Genomic DNA, 13777 nt, shown 5'->3' on the forward strand with positions numbered 1-13777 from the left:
TCAAGGACTTCTTGAAAAGCTTGGTCATCTCTCTTTGTTCTGTTATCTGGGTAGATGTTCTGGCCTTGCAAACTATGAAATCTGATTTAAACATTAGAGGCTGAAAGAACATGGCTTCCTGTGGTTTGTTTCAGATGCCCTTCGAAGGAGTTGGAGCTGCAGCTTAATGGAACAACTCATCTCAAACCTTGTTGGTTTGTTGTAGAGAACTGAAAGGATGCGCACGCGCACACACGCTACCCCTGTGTTCGCACCAGCTGCCTCTCCCACTGGCCCTTGCTTCTGTATCATCCCAAATTCTCCTTCCCCTCAGTCTCCCCAGCCCTCCCTGTCATGCCAAAGGTCCCCTGCTCAGGCCTGGCATCTCCTGTTAAATCATCTCAGGGAGCAGGCTGTGATAGACCTGTCTGCTGTTAGGCAGAGTAGACAATGAAGGGCTGGAGAAACTATAATGGCTTGGCTCTGGGCTTAGCCACACTTAAATTTCAGGTACGGTCTGCATTTAGAGCTCTAGGTCTGAGCACTTTGCTGCCAGAGCTTTCCCCCTCAAAAACCTGCTCTTTAAAGCTCAATCGGAGCAAACTGCAATCCGTGGAAAACCCAAATTGATGTTTGCTCTGATTGAGCACTAAAGAGTGGTTTTTGCGTGGAATGCTCCCTCCCTCCAAAAAAAATTCCCAGCGCTCAGACACAGAATTTTAAAGCACAAACCTGTGCCTGGAAAGAATGGGGGGGGGGAGGTAAGTGTGGATAAGCCCACTGTAGAAGGCAGCTTCTGCTCTATTCTGCCTTGGTCAGACCACACCTGGAGTACTGTGTTCAGTTCTGGGTACCATACTTTAAGAAGGATGTTGACAAGCTGGAACGTGTGCAGAGGAGGGCAACCAAGATGATCAAGGGTCTGGAAACCGAGCCTTGTGAGGAACAATTGAGGGAGTTGGGTATGTTTAGCCTGGAAGAGAGGAGACTGAGAGGAGAAATGATTTGTTGTTGTTTAGTCGTTTAGTCGTGTCCGACTCTTCGTGACCCCATGGACCAGAGCACGCCAGGCACTTCTGTCCTCCACTGCCTCCCGCAGTTTGATCAAACTCATGCTGGTAGCTTCAAGAACACCATCCAACCATCTCATTCTCTGTCGTCCCCTTCTCCTTGTGCCCTCCATCTTTCCCAACATCAGGGTCTTTTCCAGGGAGTCTTCTCTTCTCATGTGGTGGCCAAAGTATTGGAGCCTCAGCTTCACGATCTGTCCTTCCAGTGAGCGCTCAGGGCTGATTTCCTTCAGAATGGAGAGGTTTGATCTTCTTGCAGTCCATGGGACTCTCAAGAGTCTCCTCCAGCACCATAATTCAAAAGCATCAATTCTTTGGCGATCAGCCTTCTTTATGGTCCAGCTCTCACTTCCATACATCACTACTGGGAAAACCATGGCTTTTACTATACGGACCTTTGTTGGCAAGGTGATGTCTCTGCTTTTTAAGATGTTGTCTAGGTTTGCCATCGCCTTTCTCCCAAGGAGCAGGCGTTTTTTAATTTCGTGACTGCTGTCACCATCTGCACTGATCATGGAGCCCAAGAAAGTAAAATCTCTCACTGCCTCCATGATAGCCATCTTCAAATATCTAAAGGGCTGTCATATGGAGGATGGTACAGGTTTGCTTTATTCTGCTTTGGAGGGTAGGATCCCAACAATGGCTTCAAGGAGAGCCCAGCTACACATCAAAAAGAACGTTCTGACAGTAAAAACTGCTTGTCAGTGGAACGGACTCCCTCAGAAGGTGGCAGACTGTCCTTCCTTGGATGTTTTTAATCAGAGGTTGGATGGCTGAGTGTCAGGGATTCGTTAGCTGTGATCTGCCATGTATAATCTAGTTGAGATTCCTGCATTGCAGGCAGTCGGTCGAACTCTCCATTCTGTGATTCCTTGTTAAGACTGAATTCAGCTTAGGTAGCAGGCTGGGAAGGTTGTTGCAGGTCACAGTATGTGTCCTAGGCCATCTGGATTAACAGTTTGACACTAAATCAGGCAGCTTCATTACTCCCAACCTCTTCCTTGCCCTTTCTCCGTTGTCCTTGCAAAGTGTGTGTTCCACCATCAGAGTTGTTGTAGGACTGGTTTTATTGCTGCCTTCTTGCCGGCGAAAGTGGAAGCCTTTCAATGTCCCAGGCAAGCTCCTGTCCTTGCTTGCCCCCAACCTTGCGCCCGTCACTGAGATCAGCTCATTTGTCGGTTCCTCTCAACTTCACTCCGAAGAGCAAACTAAGGGCATATTCTGATGTTGTATTGCTTAAAATGATTTGTTGCTATTTGGGGGATGTGGGAAAATAAGTTTTTAAAGTACAGCACTGTGTATTATTATTTTTAAAAAGATTCAAGTTTGCTGCTGGGGGGGGGAGAGAACCCTGAAAATGGCATTTTGTTAAATTTTAGGCTTTTGGGTTTTTAAAAAACTCAGTACGTGGCCCTCTTAACAAAAGCAGTGAATCAAAGCCTGTTTCTCTATTCAGTAACATAGGAAGACCCCTAGTCTAGCATCCTGTTTGCCTCAGTGACCAACCAGGTGTGTTTAGGAATCCCACAAGCTGAACATACGGTCAATGAGACAGCATAGGGGAAATATTTCACTTCTGAGGCAAGCATTACAAATATTCTATGTAGGTTAAGGTGTGATAGGATGAAATCACTGTTCTCTCTCCTGACCCCTGTTTAGAGTGATAAGCTACATAAATCCCATGCCTGGAACCTGCCTTGTGATGTTGAACCTTTGGGAAGATGTGCGACACTCTTAACAACGCTGTAACATGCAGCTCTGTCTCTCTAGTTCCTCTGCTTAGCTGTGTAGGAGCTTCAAGGGGAAAAGTGAGAGTCCTGTTAAATAATCATGGGTGTGTATGTGTTGGGTGGAAAGGGACTCATTTAATCCTAAACAATCCCTGACAGATGTTGCTAATCCTATTTATGGATGGGGGTTGGCTGTTCAGATATATTTGTCCAGGTGAACTGTGATGGAAAGAGACTTAGGTCAATTGCAAAAAAAAATTAGAAATTAGTTAACAGTTATGAAACATAGATTTAACAACTGTGATTAGTTTGTCGCCAGCAATGTTATGCAAATATGTGTCGTCGGTATTCAAGTGGTTGAATAGTACTTGGATTTTTAATTGGAACCCAAGGGGATAGCTCAGTGAATTTAAACAAAGTCCATAGCAACAGTTCCTTTAGCTTGTAAATGTGATTGTGATTTTGAGAAGGGAGTAAGCTGTTCTTCAATAAGCTTTGGTTCTCCTCATTGGCCTAGCTCCCAGGTGACTTAGGCTAGCAGGTGCTAGAGAGAGGAGGGCCTTATCAGTGGTGGCTCCTACCTTGTAAGAATTCCCTCCCAAGAGACAGACGTCTGAAAATGTATCTCTTCTCTGGTTTTTAACCCAAAGGTGGTATTGTATATGCTGCTGGTGGTTTCTGATTGTCCTTTTCTTAGGTTTGCTGGGCTTAGTTATATTTTAAATTACATTTTTCTGTAACTGAGCATTTTGAACTGGCTGTTTTAACATGCTATGTGGATGGCAGGGCTGTGGTTTTTAAAAAGCCCTTTTTAATGGGGTAGTATATTGTTGCATGTTGTCTTCGGGAGACTAGACTTGAAAGTCAATTTTGAAATATCTGAAAATAAGTAAATGGGGTGGGGTTACCTGAGCTCCTGTAAAACTGGGGAGCATGGAGCCCCATCCTGTGTTTGCTGCCAGGTGTTGCAGTTGAAAGTGTGGGATGTTGTCTGCTTGAAGGCATTCCTGGCTTCATGGCATGTTTGACCCAGGGAAGTCAAACTTCCACTCTCCTTTTCACCTGGAAAAGGTTCCCAGGTGGCTCACAGTGATCACTAGTAAATCTGTCCGTGTCTTTAGGCTAGCAATCTAAAAGATACAGTGCAAAAGAGATCGGGGGGGGGGCGTTCATGGGGTGGTCACCCCACCCAGTTGCACTTCTCAGTCCAGCCTGGGTGCTCCTCTTTGTGACCATAGGAGATGTCTCTACTCCACTTGAATGGGCTGCTCTGAAATAGAAGTGCCTCTCCCCATGCTTGCTCCGGATAACGTGTAGGGTCTGTACAGGAAAGAGCTTGTTGTCAAGTGGCTGTCGATCGATGGGGAAGGATGGAGTTGGGACTATTGAGCTGTCATCCTCTTACTCTCCCCAAACCTCTTCCCAACAGTGGCACGTTTCGCAGGGAGCCAGGAGGAACCATCGTACTCAATGACCTTACAGCGCAATGTCAGATCGTTTGGGGCAAACAGCAAAGGGGAAGGATGGAAAAAAGTATTCATCACTCAACTTGTTTGATACATACAAGGGCAAATCCTTAGAAACACAGAAACCCACAGGTAAAATGACCTCTGTGTTGGGCGGGGGGGAGGGCAAGTATTTTCTTCTGAGTACTATTCTCAAAGGAGGAGGCGGTTGCCATGATGAATGTGCTTAGTCTCTGATGCCCCCTTGATGGCACTCGCAGCGCCCTGAGCAGCTGCTCCCTCCTTGAGTACATCTGAAACTACCAATTTGGGACTTGGCAAGAAAGCTCTTGGTAGTTGCAGCAGTTCATGGGAGGGGTGGGGTCGGTAAGGGAAGCTTTGCTGGGGGAGGTGGGAGAGGGCGGAGCTTTCAAGGACTGTGCCTGACCCCGCCTCCTCCTTCCCCTACAGTTACTCCCCGCCATGGCTTGCAGAGTCTCGGTAAAGTTGCCATTGCCCGGCGCATGCCACCCCCTGCAAACCTGCCAAGCTTAAAAGCGGAGAACAAAGGCAATGACCCCAACGTCTCACTAGTGCCGAAAGACGGGACAGGATGGGCAAGCAAGCAGGAACAGCCAGACCCAAAGAGGTAAGGGGGAGCCAGAGGGGTGAAGACGCTGCTTTTCCGGGTGGTGGGGAGGAGGAAGGCATGTTCTCCACCAACCTTTCCTTCAACGGGAGTCTTCCTTCCTTCCGTCTCCAGTACCGATGCCTCGACAGCTCAGCCGCCGGAATCGCAGTCGCCGCCGGCTTCACAGACGTCTGCCTCAAACCCACCGAAACGACCCCCAACAGCCCCCGAGGTAAATCCAGGGCAAGAACTGGGGTGCTGAAGGCTCCCAATCAGAAGCTCTCCTCTTCTGGACAGTTGTGTGTATCAGCTTCCAGCCTAACAGATCCTAACGCTTTTTCTGCAAAGAGCCACGGTTTCCTAGCTCCAGTCCCTTCTCCCCTCTGTTTGGCCCCAGCAGAAGCACCAGTTCTCTCCCTATTTAATCGCCATTCAGTCCATGCATGGGTGCAGTCCTTCTTCTACCAGGAGGCAGGAGCATATCAGAAGGAGGACTCATTCAGGACTAGCTAAGAATCACCTCCCACCTTTCCTCTTAGAGACAGCTTTTCTCCTGCTTCCAGAGCAAACAGTTGCAGGTTCTGGCATGGATGTGCTATAGTTCCTAACTGACGGTCCACATTTTGCATAGTTTTTGGTTTTTTCCCTGGCATCAAAGCTTTTGCAGAAAGTTGGGCTTTATTGTCACTCACTCTGTGACTGTGTGGGACATTGTGTTAAACTATGGCTTAGCATTACATGCCCAAGCCTCTGGCTCACGTGCTTCCTCCTCCTCCAGCACGGCTCTCCCGAGATTCTGGAAGCCTGCAGTTGAGTGTTCAAGCTTAGTGAGAAGAAGCGTTAGTCACAGTTTTGGGTGCAGATCTAACATTACCCGTGCCTTATGAAAACAAGCTAGAATCATGAGACTGTTTGAAGTTGCCTTGTTTCCCTAAAACATTGCTAAGACTAATCACAGTTTGTCTGGGTTTGGGCATAGTGGGTAACTGAGTATAACGAAAGCTTCTAGCCTCAGTTGTGGGCACAATAGAAGAGGAGAAGGTTGCTCATGAGTCCAAGGCCTGCTCATTAATCCAGGGGTTGGGAAACTCGGCTTCTTTCCCGGGTTGCTGTCTGCCTTGTCCTCCTTTCTCTTGGGGAGAGTGAGACCAGACACATTTGCAAGTCAGCTTAGAGGCCCAGCCACTGAGTGTGGCAGTTGAGACATGGCTTGGCCTCGGGGCTTGAGCGTGCCTGCCAGACTCTTTTCTCCTTGTAGTGTGGCTGCATCACTGCAGGCCAGATGAAACCAGACTTCAGTTGAGTCAGAGCAGACAGGACTGATCCAGTCCAGAGGCCTCCCCAGCCCTGCTTTAAACCATAGTCTAGCGCTATATCAAAACAAAACCCATGTTAACAACTGCACAGCAAGGGGCAGGGCTGCCCCATAACTCCCTAGCCAACCTTGCTACTTACTAGAACAGGAGAGGTTAGTGTGCCCCCAGATGCTGTTTGGCTCCAGCTCTCATCAGCCCTAACCATCACTGTAACCAGTTCAGAATGATAGACATTCTGGAGGGCACTGGGTTGGCTGCCCCTATTCTAAAGACATTTGAGCCATGCTTGGATTGATTTGCGGGGCGCGGGTGGCGCTGTGGGTTAAACCACAGAGCCTAGGGCTTGCCGATTAAAAGGTCAGCGGTTCGAATCCCTGCGACGGGCGGTGAGCTCCCATTGCTCGGTCCCTGCTCCTGCCAACCTAGCAGTTCGAAAGCACATCAAAGTGCAAGTAGATAAATAGGTACTGCTCCGGCGGGAAGGTAAACGGTGTTTCCGTGCATGGCTCTGGTTTTGCCAGAAGCGGCTTAGTCATGCTGGCCACATGACCCGGAAGCTGTACGCCGGCTCCCTCAGCCAGTAAAGCAAGATGAGCGCCGCAACCCCAGAGTCGGCCGACAACTGGACCTAATGGTCAGGGGTCCCTTTACCTTTGCCTGGGTTGATTTAACCGTGAGATTTGTGGGTTTTTTCTTAATGAATCGACGGGAACCTTTAGATTGTGTCAGTTTTGGAGATCGCTTGACAAAAGGAAGCTGGCAAGAAGGTCAGTCGGTTTTGACCTCCCACCCCTCCTCTTGTTCCAGAATCCCCCTACAGTAGCAAGCGGGGCAAAGTCCTGGGCGCAGGCCAGCGTTACCCATGGAGCGCAAGGAGATGGTAAGCTGTCTTCCAACTAATTTTGTGTGAAGCTAGGACCTCAGACTTTTGGAGAGAGGAGAATCAGTATGTTTCAGCTCCCACCACCATTTATTTTATTATTAAAAAAATTATATTAGCATCTGTATTTTCCACTGCCCCTCCTAAAACATTGCAACATCAAACTTCTTGGAAAGACCAGCAGAGAAAGCCGCACGTGTATTTCCCTGGAGAAGGATATTCCAGAGATATGGGGCCACCAACAAAAAGGCCCACCCCCTGGTGCTCAACACTCTGGTGTGCTGCCATCGCCCCAGATGTGTTACGAGACCCTTGTAAAGGACCCACCTGGGCTTTCTTTCTCTGTTGCCAAGGTGGAAAGGGATCAAGCCTACTGTCGCGATTCTCTCGCGAGGAATTTCCGACCCTGCAGGCGGCTGGCGACCAGGACAAAGCTGGCAAAGAAAAGGACACTACCGATGCGTCGTATGGGCCCGGACCAAACCTCCGCCCCCAGAGTGAGTGGTTTTGCTCAAGCGTCCGTTGCTTCTGAGCCCCAGAGCAAGCTGGGAGTGGGGGGAGCATTGTCAGTATCAACCATTGCCAGAAGATTTTCTCCTTCACATGGGGACATCTAATGAAGCTAATAAAAATAATATTTATTTATACCCCGCCCTCCCTGACCAGAGCTGGGCTCAGGGCAGCTAACAACAGTAAAATTACAGTAAAAACATAATAGGGGGAAAAACCCAATTTAAAATACGTACAGGTTAAAATGCAATTTAAAGTGCAGCCTTATCAAAACCATAAGGGGAGACTGAGTCCAAACCAAAGGCCAGGCGGAACAGCTCTGTCTTGCAGGCCCTGCGGAAAGATGTCAAGTCCCACAGGGCCCTGGTCTCTTGTGACAGAGCGTTCCACCAAGTCGGGGCCAGTACTGAAAAAGCCCTGGCCCTAGTTGAGACCAATCTAACTACCTTGCGAGCTGGGACCTCCAAAATGTTGTCATTTGTGGACCTTAAGGTTCTCCACGGGGCATACCAGGAGAGGCAGTCCTGGAGGGGGAGGACAGACAAAACAAAGCCCCTCTTCACATATCACATAAATAAAAATGGGTGGGGGTCAAGGCTGCTAGCCACAATGGCCACATGGAGGTAGACTCCTCTGTTGGAGGCAGTCTGCCTCTGAATGCCAGTTGCTGGGGGTGGGAATCGCACCCAGATTCTGCTTTCAGGATTTCCATGGGCGTTATATTATCTGGTTGGCCCCTGTAAGAGCAGGATGTTGGCCACTGGCCTGACCCAGCAAGGCACATCTTCCGTTCTTAACTTCTCTTCCGCCCAATCTCTTGCAGACGCTACCAGTTGGCGGGACGGAGGTGGGCGGGGCACTGACGGGGAGCTGGTGCCCGAGGACGGACGGGCTGGGGTTGGCCTGCAGCCCAACATCCCGCCTCAGTTCCCTCCCTACCGGGGGATGATGCCGCCATTTGTAAGTATATTGCGGAAGAGGAGGTGCCGAGTGACTCGGGCCACCTGCTTCCTTGTTTGAGGGCAGGGGAAACGGAAGAGAGAGGGGAAACCCTCCAGTAACCAATTTCTCCCCTACCCCATCTCAGATGTATCCCCCGTACCTCCCGTTCCCGCCTCCATATGGGCCGCAGGGACCTTACCGCTACCCCACACCAGAGGCGCAGAGGTAAGGGGTTTTTAAAAATTAAAAATGTGATAATGGCAAGTGATCTTTGTGGCAGAAGGGGAAAGTCTGTAGAGGACCAGGAACAGGAGCAAGTGAGGGGAAGTGCAGGAGATTGCGGTCAACTGCGTAACTGGAGCCGGATGTTTTGGGTTCCTTGTACAGTCGTACCTTGGAAGTCAAACAGAATCCATTCTGGAAGTCCGTTCAACTTCCAAAATGTTCGGAAACCAAAACGTGGCTTCTGATTGGCTGCGGAAGCCCCATCAGATGTTCAGCTTCCAAAAATAGTTCGCAGACCGGAACACTCACTTCCAGATTTGCAGCGTTCAGGAGCCAAAACGTTCGAGAACTAAGCTTGTAATTGAACAGGCGGACAACAAAGGGAAGGTGTGTGGTTGGAGTCTCTTTGGTCCGAGCAGATCAATCAGAAAGTGGAGGGAGCAGGAAGTGGCATCTGTGAAATAGTGGAGGATATTGAGGGGCACCTTTCCCTTCTCTGCTCCCACATGGAAGAGAATTCCTCTATAGGCTTCCTGTTGCACCATCCGAAGCAGACACTGAATCAGTGGAATGCAAATGTCTCCTGATTTCTCTGCAGCGTATGGCCTAGAGGTCGGTGCACCACAAAACCCTAATCTTCATGCCTGCCCTCTGACTCCATGTAGGAAAAGACTGGCTGTTACACAAGGGAAGGCAGACACTTCTTCGTAGTACTTGATCCTTTGGTCCCCTTAGTGCAGGGAATCTGTAGCTCTCCAGTATTTCCTGGCATGGCTGGTGATGAGGAATGGTGGGAGTTTTGGTCCTTCAGCGCCTAGAGTGCTACAATGCACTGCTCTGCTGGGTTTAGAGCACCATTATTATTTAGATCAGCAGCAAGGAAAGTCAGAGGTGTGACGTTTCTCTTGATCTCCGTCGTCCTGTCATCTCCAGGTTCCAGCGGCTTCCAGGACCCCGCCCTTCGCAGCCTGCGGCGCGCGTGTCAGAGCCTGTGAGCCGACCCCCTGTCCTCAAGCAGGATGACCTGAAAGAATTTGATGAGCTGGACCAGGAGAATGATGAAGGCTGGGCAGGTAATGAAAGAGCCTAACCACAGAGCTACCCACAGGAGCCGGGACTCTTGAAAGCGTTTCTTCTTGCTGGATCTGTCAATCGAAAGACATCCCATTTTTCTCCCACAGGAGCCCACGAAGAAGTGGACTACACTGAGAAGCTGAAATTCAGCGATGAGGAGGACGGGAAAGAGTCTGATGAAGAAACCACTGAGAACCGGTAAGATTAGGCGGTGGTATGGCCAATAACCGAGTCTGTCCCGCACAGCTGGCACAAAGCATGTTGGTTTTGTGAGACTGGTGACACACACACACACACACACACACACCCCGGTGCCTGCTTCTGAGCTGCAGCCCTGAGCCACATGGGATCACCTTACTGAAAAGTCATTCCTGCCTGGCTGCAGCTACATCACAAAAATACCTGCGCATGCGCCCTCCTTGCTCCCTGCCCCCCCGCCAGCTCTGAGCAGAAGGTGCAGGATCTAAGTGCCCCCATTTGACACCCCTCTCTTCCCCTGTGTCCCCAAGCAATGATGAGGCTTCCGGCCCGGAAAGCCAGTCATCGGGCACAGACACCAAGAAGGCTGGAACTCCAAAAGAGGATCAACCCCTCGTCAAAGCAGCCTGGGCCGAAAACGCACGTCCCCCAGAAGGTGGCAAAGAACCGCCGCCACCTGCTGCTGCTGCAGTCCGGGCACCGCCACCTCCGCCGCCGCCACCCCCCAACCGGGGCAACTGGGGGCAACCCAATGACTTCCCGGTGAGTCTATGCAGGCTGCAAATCCTGCTTGAGAGCGCCTGCGGTTGGCAGCTGCTATTCAGGCGGGCCAAAAGTGTGGAGATTGCATTGGGTTTCCAGGTAAACCAGTGATACGAATGTCAGTGTGGTGTAGTGGTTAAGAGCGGTAGTCTCGTAATCTGGTGAACTGGGTTCGCTTCCCCGCTCCTCCACATGCAGCTGCTGGGTGACCTTGGGCCAGTCACACTTCTCTGAAGTCTCTCAGCCCCACTCACCTCACAGAGTGTTTGTTGTGGGGGAGGAAGGGAAAGGAGAATGTTAGCCGCTTTGAGACTCCTTCGGGTAGTGATAAAGCGGGATATCAAATCCAAACTCTTACACTCCTCCTCTTGTAAAAATAGAAAACTTCCTTAGCCAGAACAATGCACATTGGCATCGTTATTTTGATTTATGCTCTGCTTTTCGGCTAAAATAAAATAGGCATTTGGGTAGCACTTGGCATTAGCCCACTCTCTCTCAGCTTTAACTAAAACTTCCATGCTGAGTTATTGAAGGGATGAAGCCGTGAAGGAACAGAGCAGCTTCCATGCAGATGTTTCGATACTTGGATTTGGGCCTTTGGGCTTCTTAGGGAGGGAACACGGGTGTGAGCAGGGACGAACTCTGCTCTCCTCGAGGGTCTTTGGGAGTTGTGCTTCCAGCTCAGGTTTCCTTTCAGCGGAACAGCTCTGAGCGAGGGCTTCTCTTCCTCTCTTTGCCATCCAGGACCGCTCACTGCGGCCGCTCCCCCCAGAAGACGAGGACGAAGCTTGGCGCCAGCGGCGGAAGCAGTCCTCCTCGGAGATCTCTGCCGCGGTGGAGCGGGCCAGACGCCGGCGGGAAGAGGAGGAGCGGCGCATGCAAGAGGAGCGGCGGGCGGCTTGCGCCGAGAAGCTCAAGCGCCTGGATGAGAAGTTTGGAGCTCCCGACAAGCGCTTGAAACCCGAGCCTCCCAAGGAGTCACCGCCTCCCGTCATTGTGGCTGCTCCTCCTCCCCCTCCAGCTCCCACCCCTGTGCCCCCCAATCCGCCGGCTGCCCCAGTCACCCCCGAGGAGAAGAGGGAGAAAGAGGAGCCCGTGCTGGCCAGCAAACCTCACAGTGCTGTCGCGAGCAGCAGCGGCAGGAGCAGCTTGGACTCCTCCGGCGCTGGTAAACTTGGCTTTTATTTTCGGTGTTTTTGTATAGATATATTCTAACGTAGTTAGCAACCAAAGTGAAAAATCATTTGATTGAAAAGTACAATAAAACAAGGACAAGAAATGAGAGGAGGAAAGCCCAAAGTATGCAATAAAAGGAAAACAGGAAGGCAAGATCTGCCTGCAGACATGCCACATTGTGTTTCTCATGGCCAAATGATTCTTGGCTGATGGTCAAATCTCCCTTTTTTTTTATTTATTGAATATCTACATTGCCCTCCTGCCCCAAAGGAGCCCAGTGCTGTGTGTTGCAGTGGCCATTATACACATGGCAAGCTGTCAGGTGATGTTGCTGTCATTTGAGTCATAGGGACATAGGAAGCTGTGTCGTCGTCTTCATCCTGAGTTCTTACCATTGGGTCCCCCTAGTTCAGTACTGTATTGGCAGCGGCTCTCCCAAGATTTCAGCTGGGAGTGAGTCTGGGAGAAGCTAGGTGGCCCAAAGGCCTGACCTGGCGTCAGGCAGCATCCCATGTCCCTGGTAACAAGGTTCGTGCAGCATGCCATCTTGCCTGCTGATTTGGTGGGTGGTGCATACAGGGCTTTGGGGATCTGTGCCCCCCTCATGCGATGCTAGACTGTGAACTGCCATCATGCCTGACCATAGGCCAGGCCAGAAATTGAGAGCCCCAGCTTCCCTGTGAAGGGCTGCAGGCTCCCCACCCCGGGCTCCAGAGATCGGCAAGGTTGAACCCAGAGTCCGCCTGCTGCCTCACAAAGCCTGCCTTTCTTTTGCGTGTGTCTTGTGCATGTCTACTACAGCTGAGCCTGCTGTGGCTCCGCCTCCCAAGGAAGTCCCCGAAGTGCGGGAAGAGCCACCCATCTTGCCTGGTCCTGCTCTCCCAGCCGCTCCCGCCCCAGCCAAGGTGGAGCCCAAAGCCGAGACGGTCCTTCAGGCCCGCCAGCCGCCTCCGGCTCAGACCCTCAGCTATTCCAAGTACCAGAAGTCATTGCCTCCACGATTCCAGCGGCAGCAGCAGGTACAGGGGGTGGAGGCAGGCGCCTGGGCTAGGCACTTGCTCCTAACAGGGGAAGGGGTAGTTGGGGTGGGGCCAATATAAGGAAGCAACTTAGCTGAGGTTCCGTTGCAGTGATGAGTCTTTAGACTAGAGTCTCTGACACCCCCTGATGTCCTCGCAGCTACCTGAGCAACTCATAACTTCTCTATCCAACGACACACGTGTCGCAGGAAGTGAGGGTCTCTCATTAGTGTGCTGTTGAGGTCACTGAAAGAGCCCTCTCTCTCCTTTGCCCCCCAACCCCCTTTTCAGGAGCAGTTACTGAAGCAGCAGCAGCAATGGCAGCAACAGCAGCAGCAACACAGCCAAGTCCAGTCCCCAATGGCTTCCTCTTCCCAGCAGCAGGCAACAGGGGCTCCTCTGGCTGCCATGGGCCCCTCAGGCAGCGTCCATGCTCAGCCTGGGCCGGCAGGGCAGCAGCAACCCCCAGCCCCGCCTCCAGCACAGCAGGCCCCGCCCAAAGGCATGTACCCCGGCTCCATTGGAAGGCCGCCCCCCATGCCGCAGATGAACTTTGATCCTCGCTGGATGATGATTCCGCCTTACATGGACCCACGTGTGATGCAAGGGCGGCCCCCCATAGACTTCTACCCCCCTGGGGTCCATCCTTCTGGTAAGTAGAGCTGAAGAAAAGAAGTCCAGGCTTGTCCAAGCGCATTTGACCAGGCAGCCTTTTAGAAGACTGTCGGAGCCGGTAGACCTGACTCGCAAGGGGTGTGTCTTCTGTTCACCCCTCAGGTCTCCTGCCCCGTGAGCGATCAGACAGCGGGGGCTCCAGTTCAGAGCAGTTTGAACGCCATCCTTCGATCCTCCGAGAGCGTGGCACTCCGCCGGTTGATCCGAAGCTGGCCTGGGCTGGAGATGTCTTCACCAATGCCCCTTCCGGTGCAGACTCGAGGTCTCAAACGGCATCCCTTCGGCAGCAGGAAGAGGAAGAGAAGGGCTTACGGTGAGCGAACGTCTGGAGGGAGTCTGTTGGGTTGGCTGGGAGCAAGATGTC

At 51.4% G+C, this 13777-nt stretch overlaps 1 protein-coding gene across 4 annotated transcripts in view; it reads left to right on the forward strand.

Moving 5' to 3' along the window:
- PRRC2A (proline rich coiled-coil 2A) overlaps positions 1-13777 on the forward strand; it is a 42379-nt gene that overhangs the window by 12846 nt on the left and 15756 nt on the right. For all 4 annotated transcript variants that reach the window (XM_082209136.1, XM_082209139.1, XM_082209138.1 and 1 more), the window contains exons 2-15: positions 4209-4377; positions 4696-4873; positions 4988-5087; positions 6979-7051; positions 7405-7548; positions 8385-8521; positions 8649-8728; positions 9662-9801; positions 9910-10000; positions 10312-10543; positions 11288-11711; positions 12521-12738; positions 13030-13390; positions 13516-13726. In XM_082209136.1, the coding sequence (XP_082065262.1) occupies positions 4266-4377; positions 4696-4873; positions 4988-5087; positions 6979-7051; positions 7405-7548; positions 8385-8521; positions 8649-8728; positions 9662-9801; positions 9910-10000; positions 10312-10543; positions 11288-11711; positions 12521-12738; positions 13030-13390; positions 13516-13726 (2501 nt within the window). In that variant the 5' untranslated portion in view covers positions 4209-4265. The remainder of the gene's footprint in view (positions 1-4208; positions 4378-4695; positions 4874-4987; positions 5088-6978; positions 7052-7404; positions 7549-8384; positions 8522-8648; positions 8729-9661; positions 9802-9909; positions 10001-10311; positions 10544-11287; positions 11712-12520; positions 12739-13029; positions 13391-13515; positions 13727-13777) is intronic.

Source organism: Podarcis vaucheri, assembly GCF_965113315.1.
Source record: "Podarcis vaucheri genome assembly, chromosome: 2".
In the NCBI taxonomy this organism is placed as follows: domain Eukaryota; kingdom Metazoa; phylum Chordata; class Lepidosauria; order Squamata; family Lacertidae; genus Podarcis; species Podarcis vaucheri.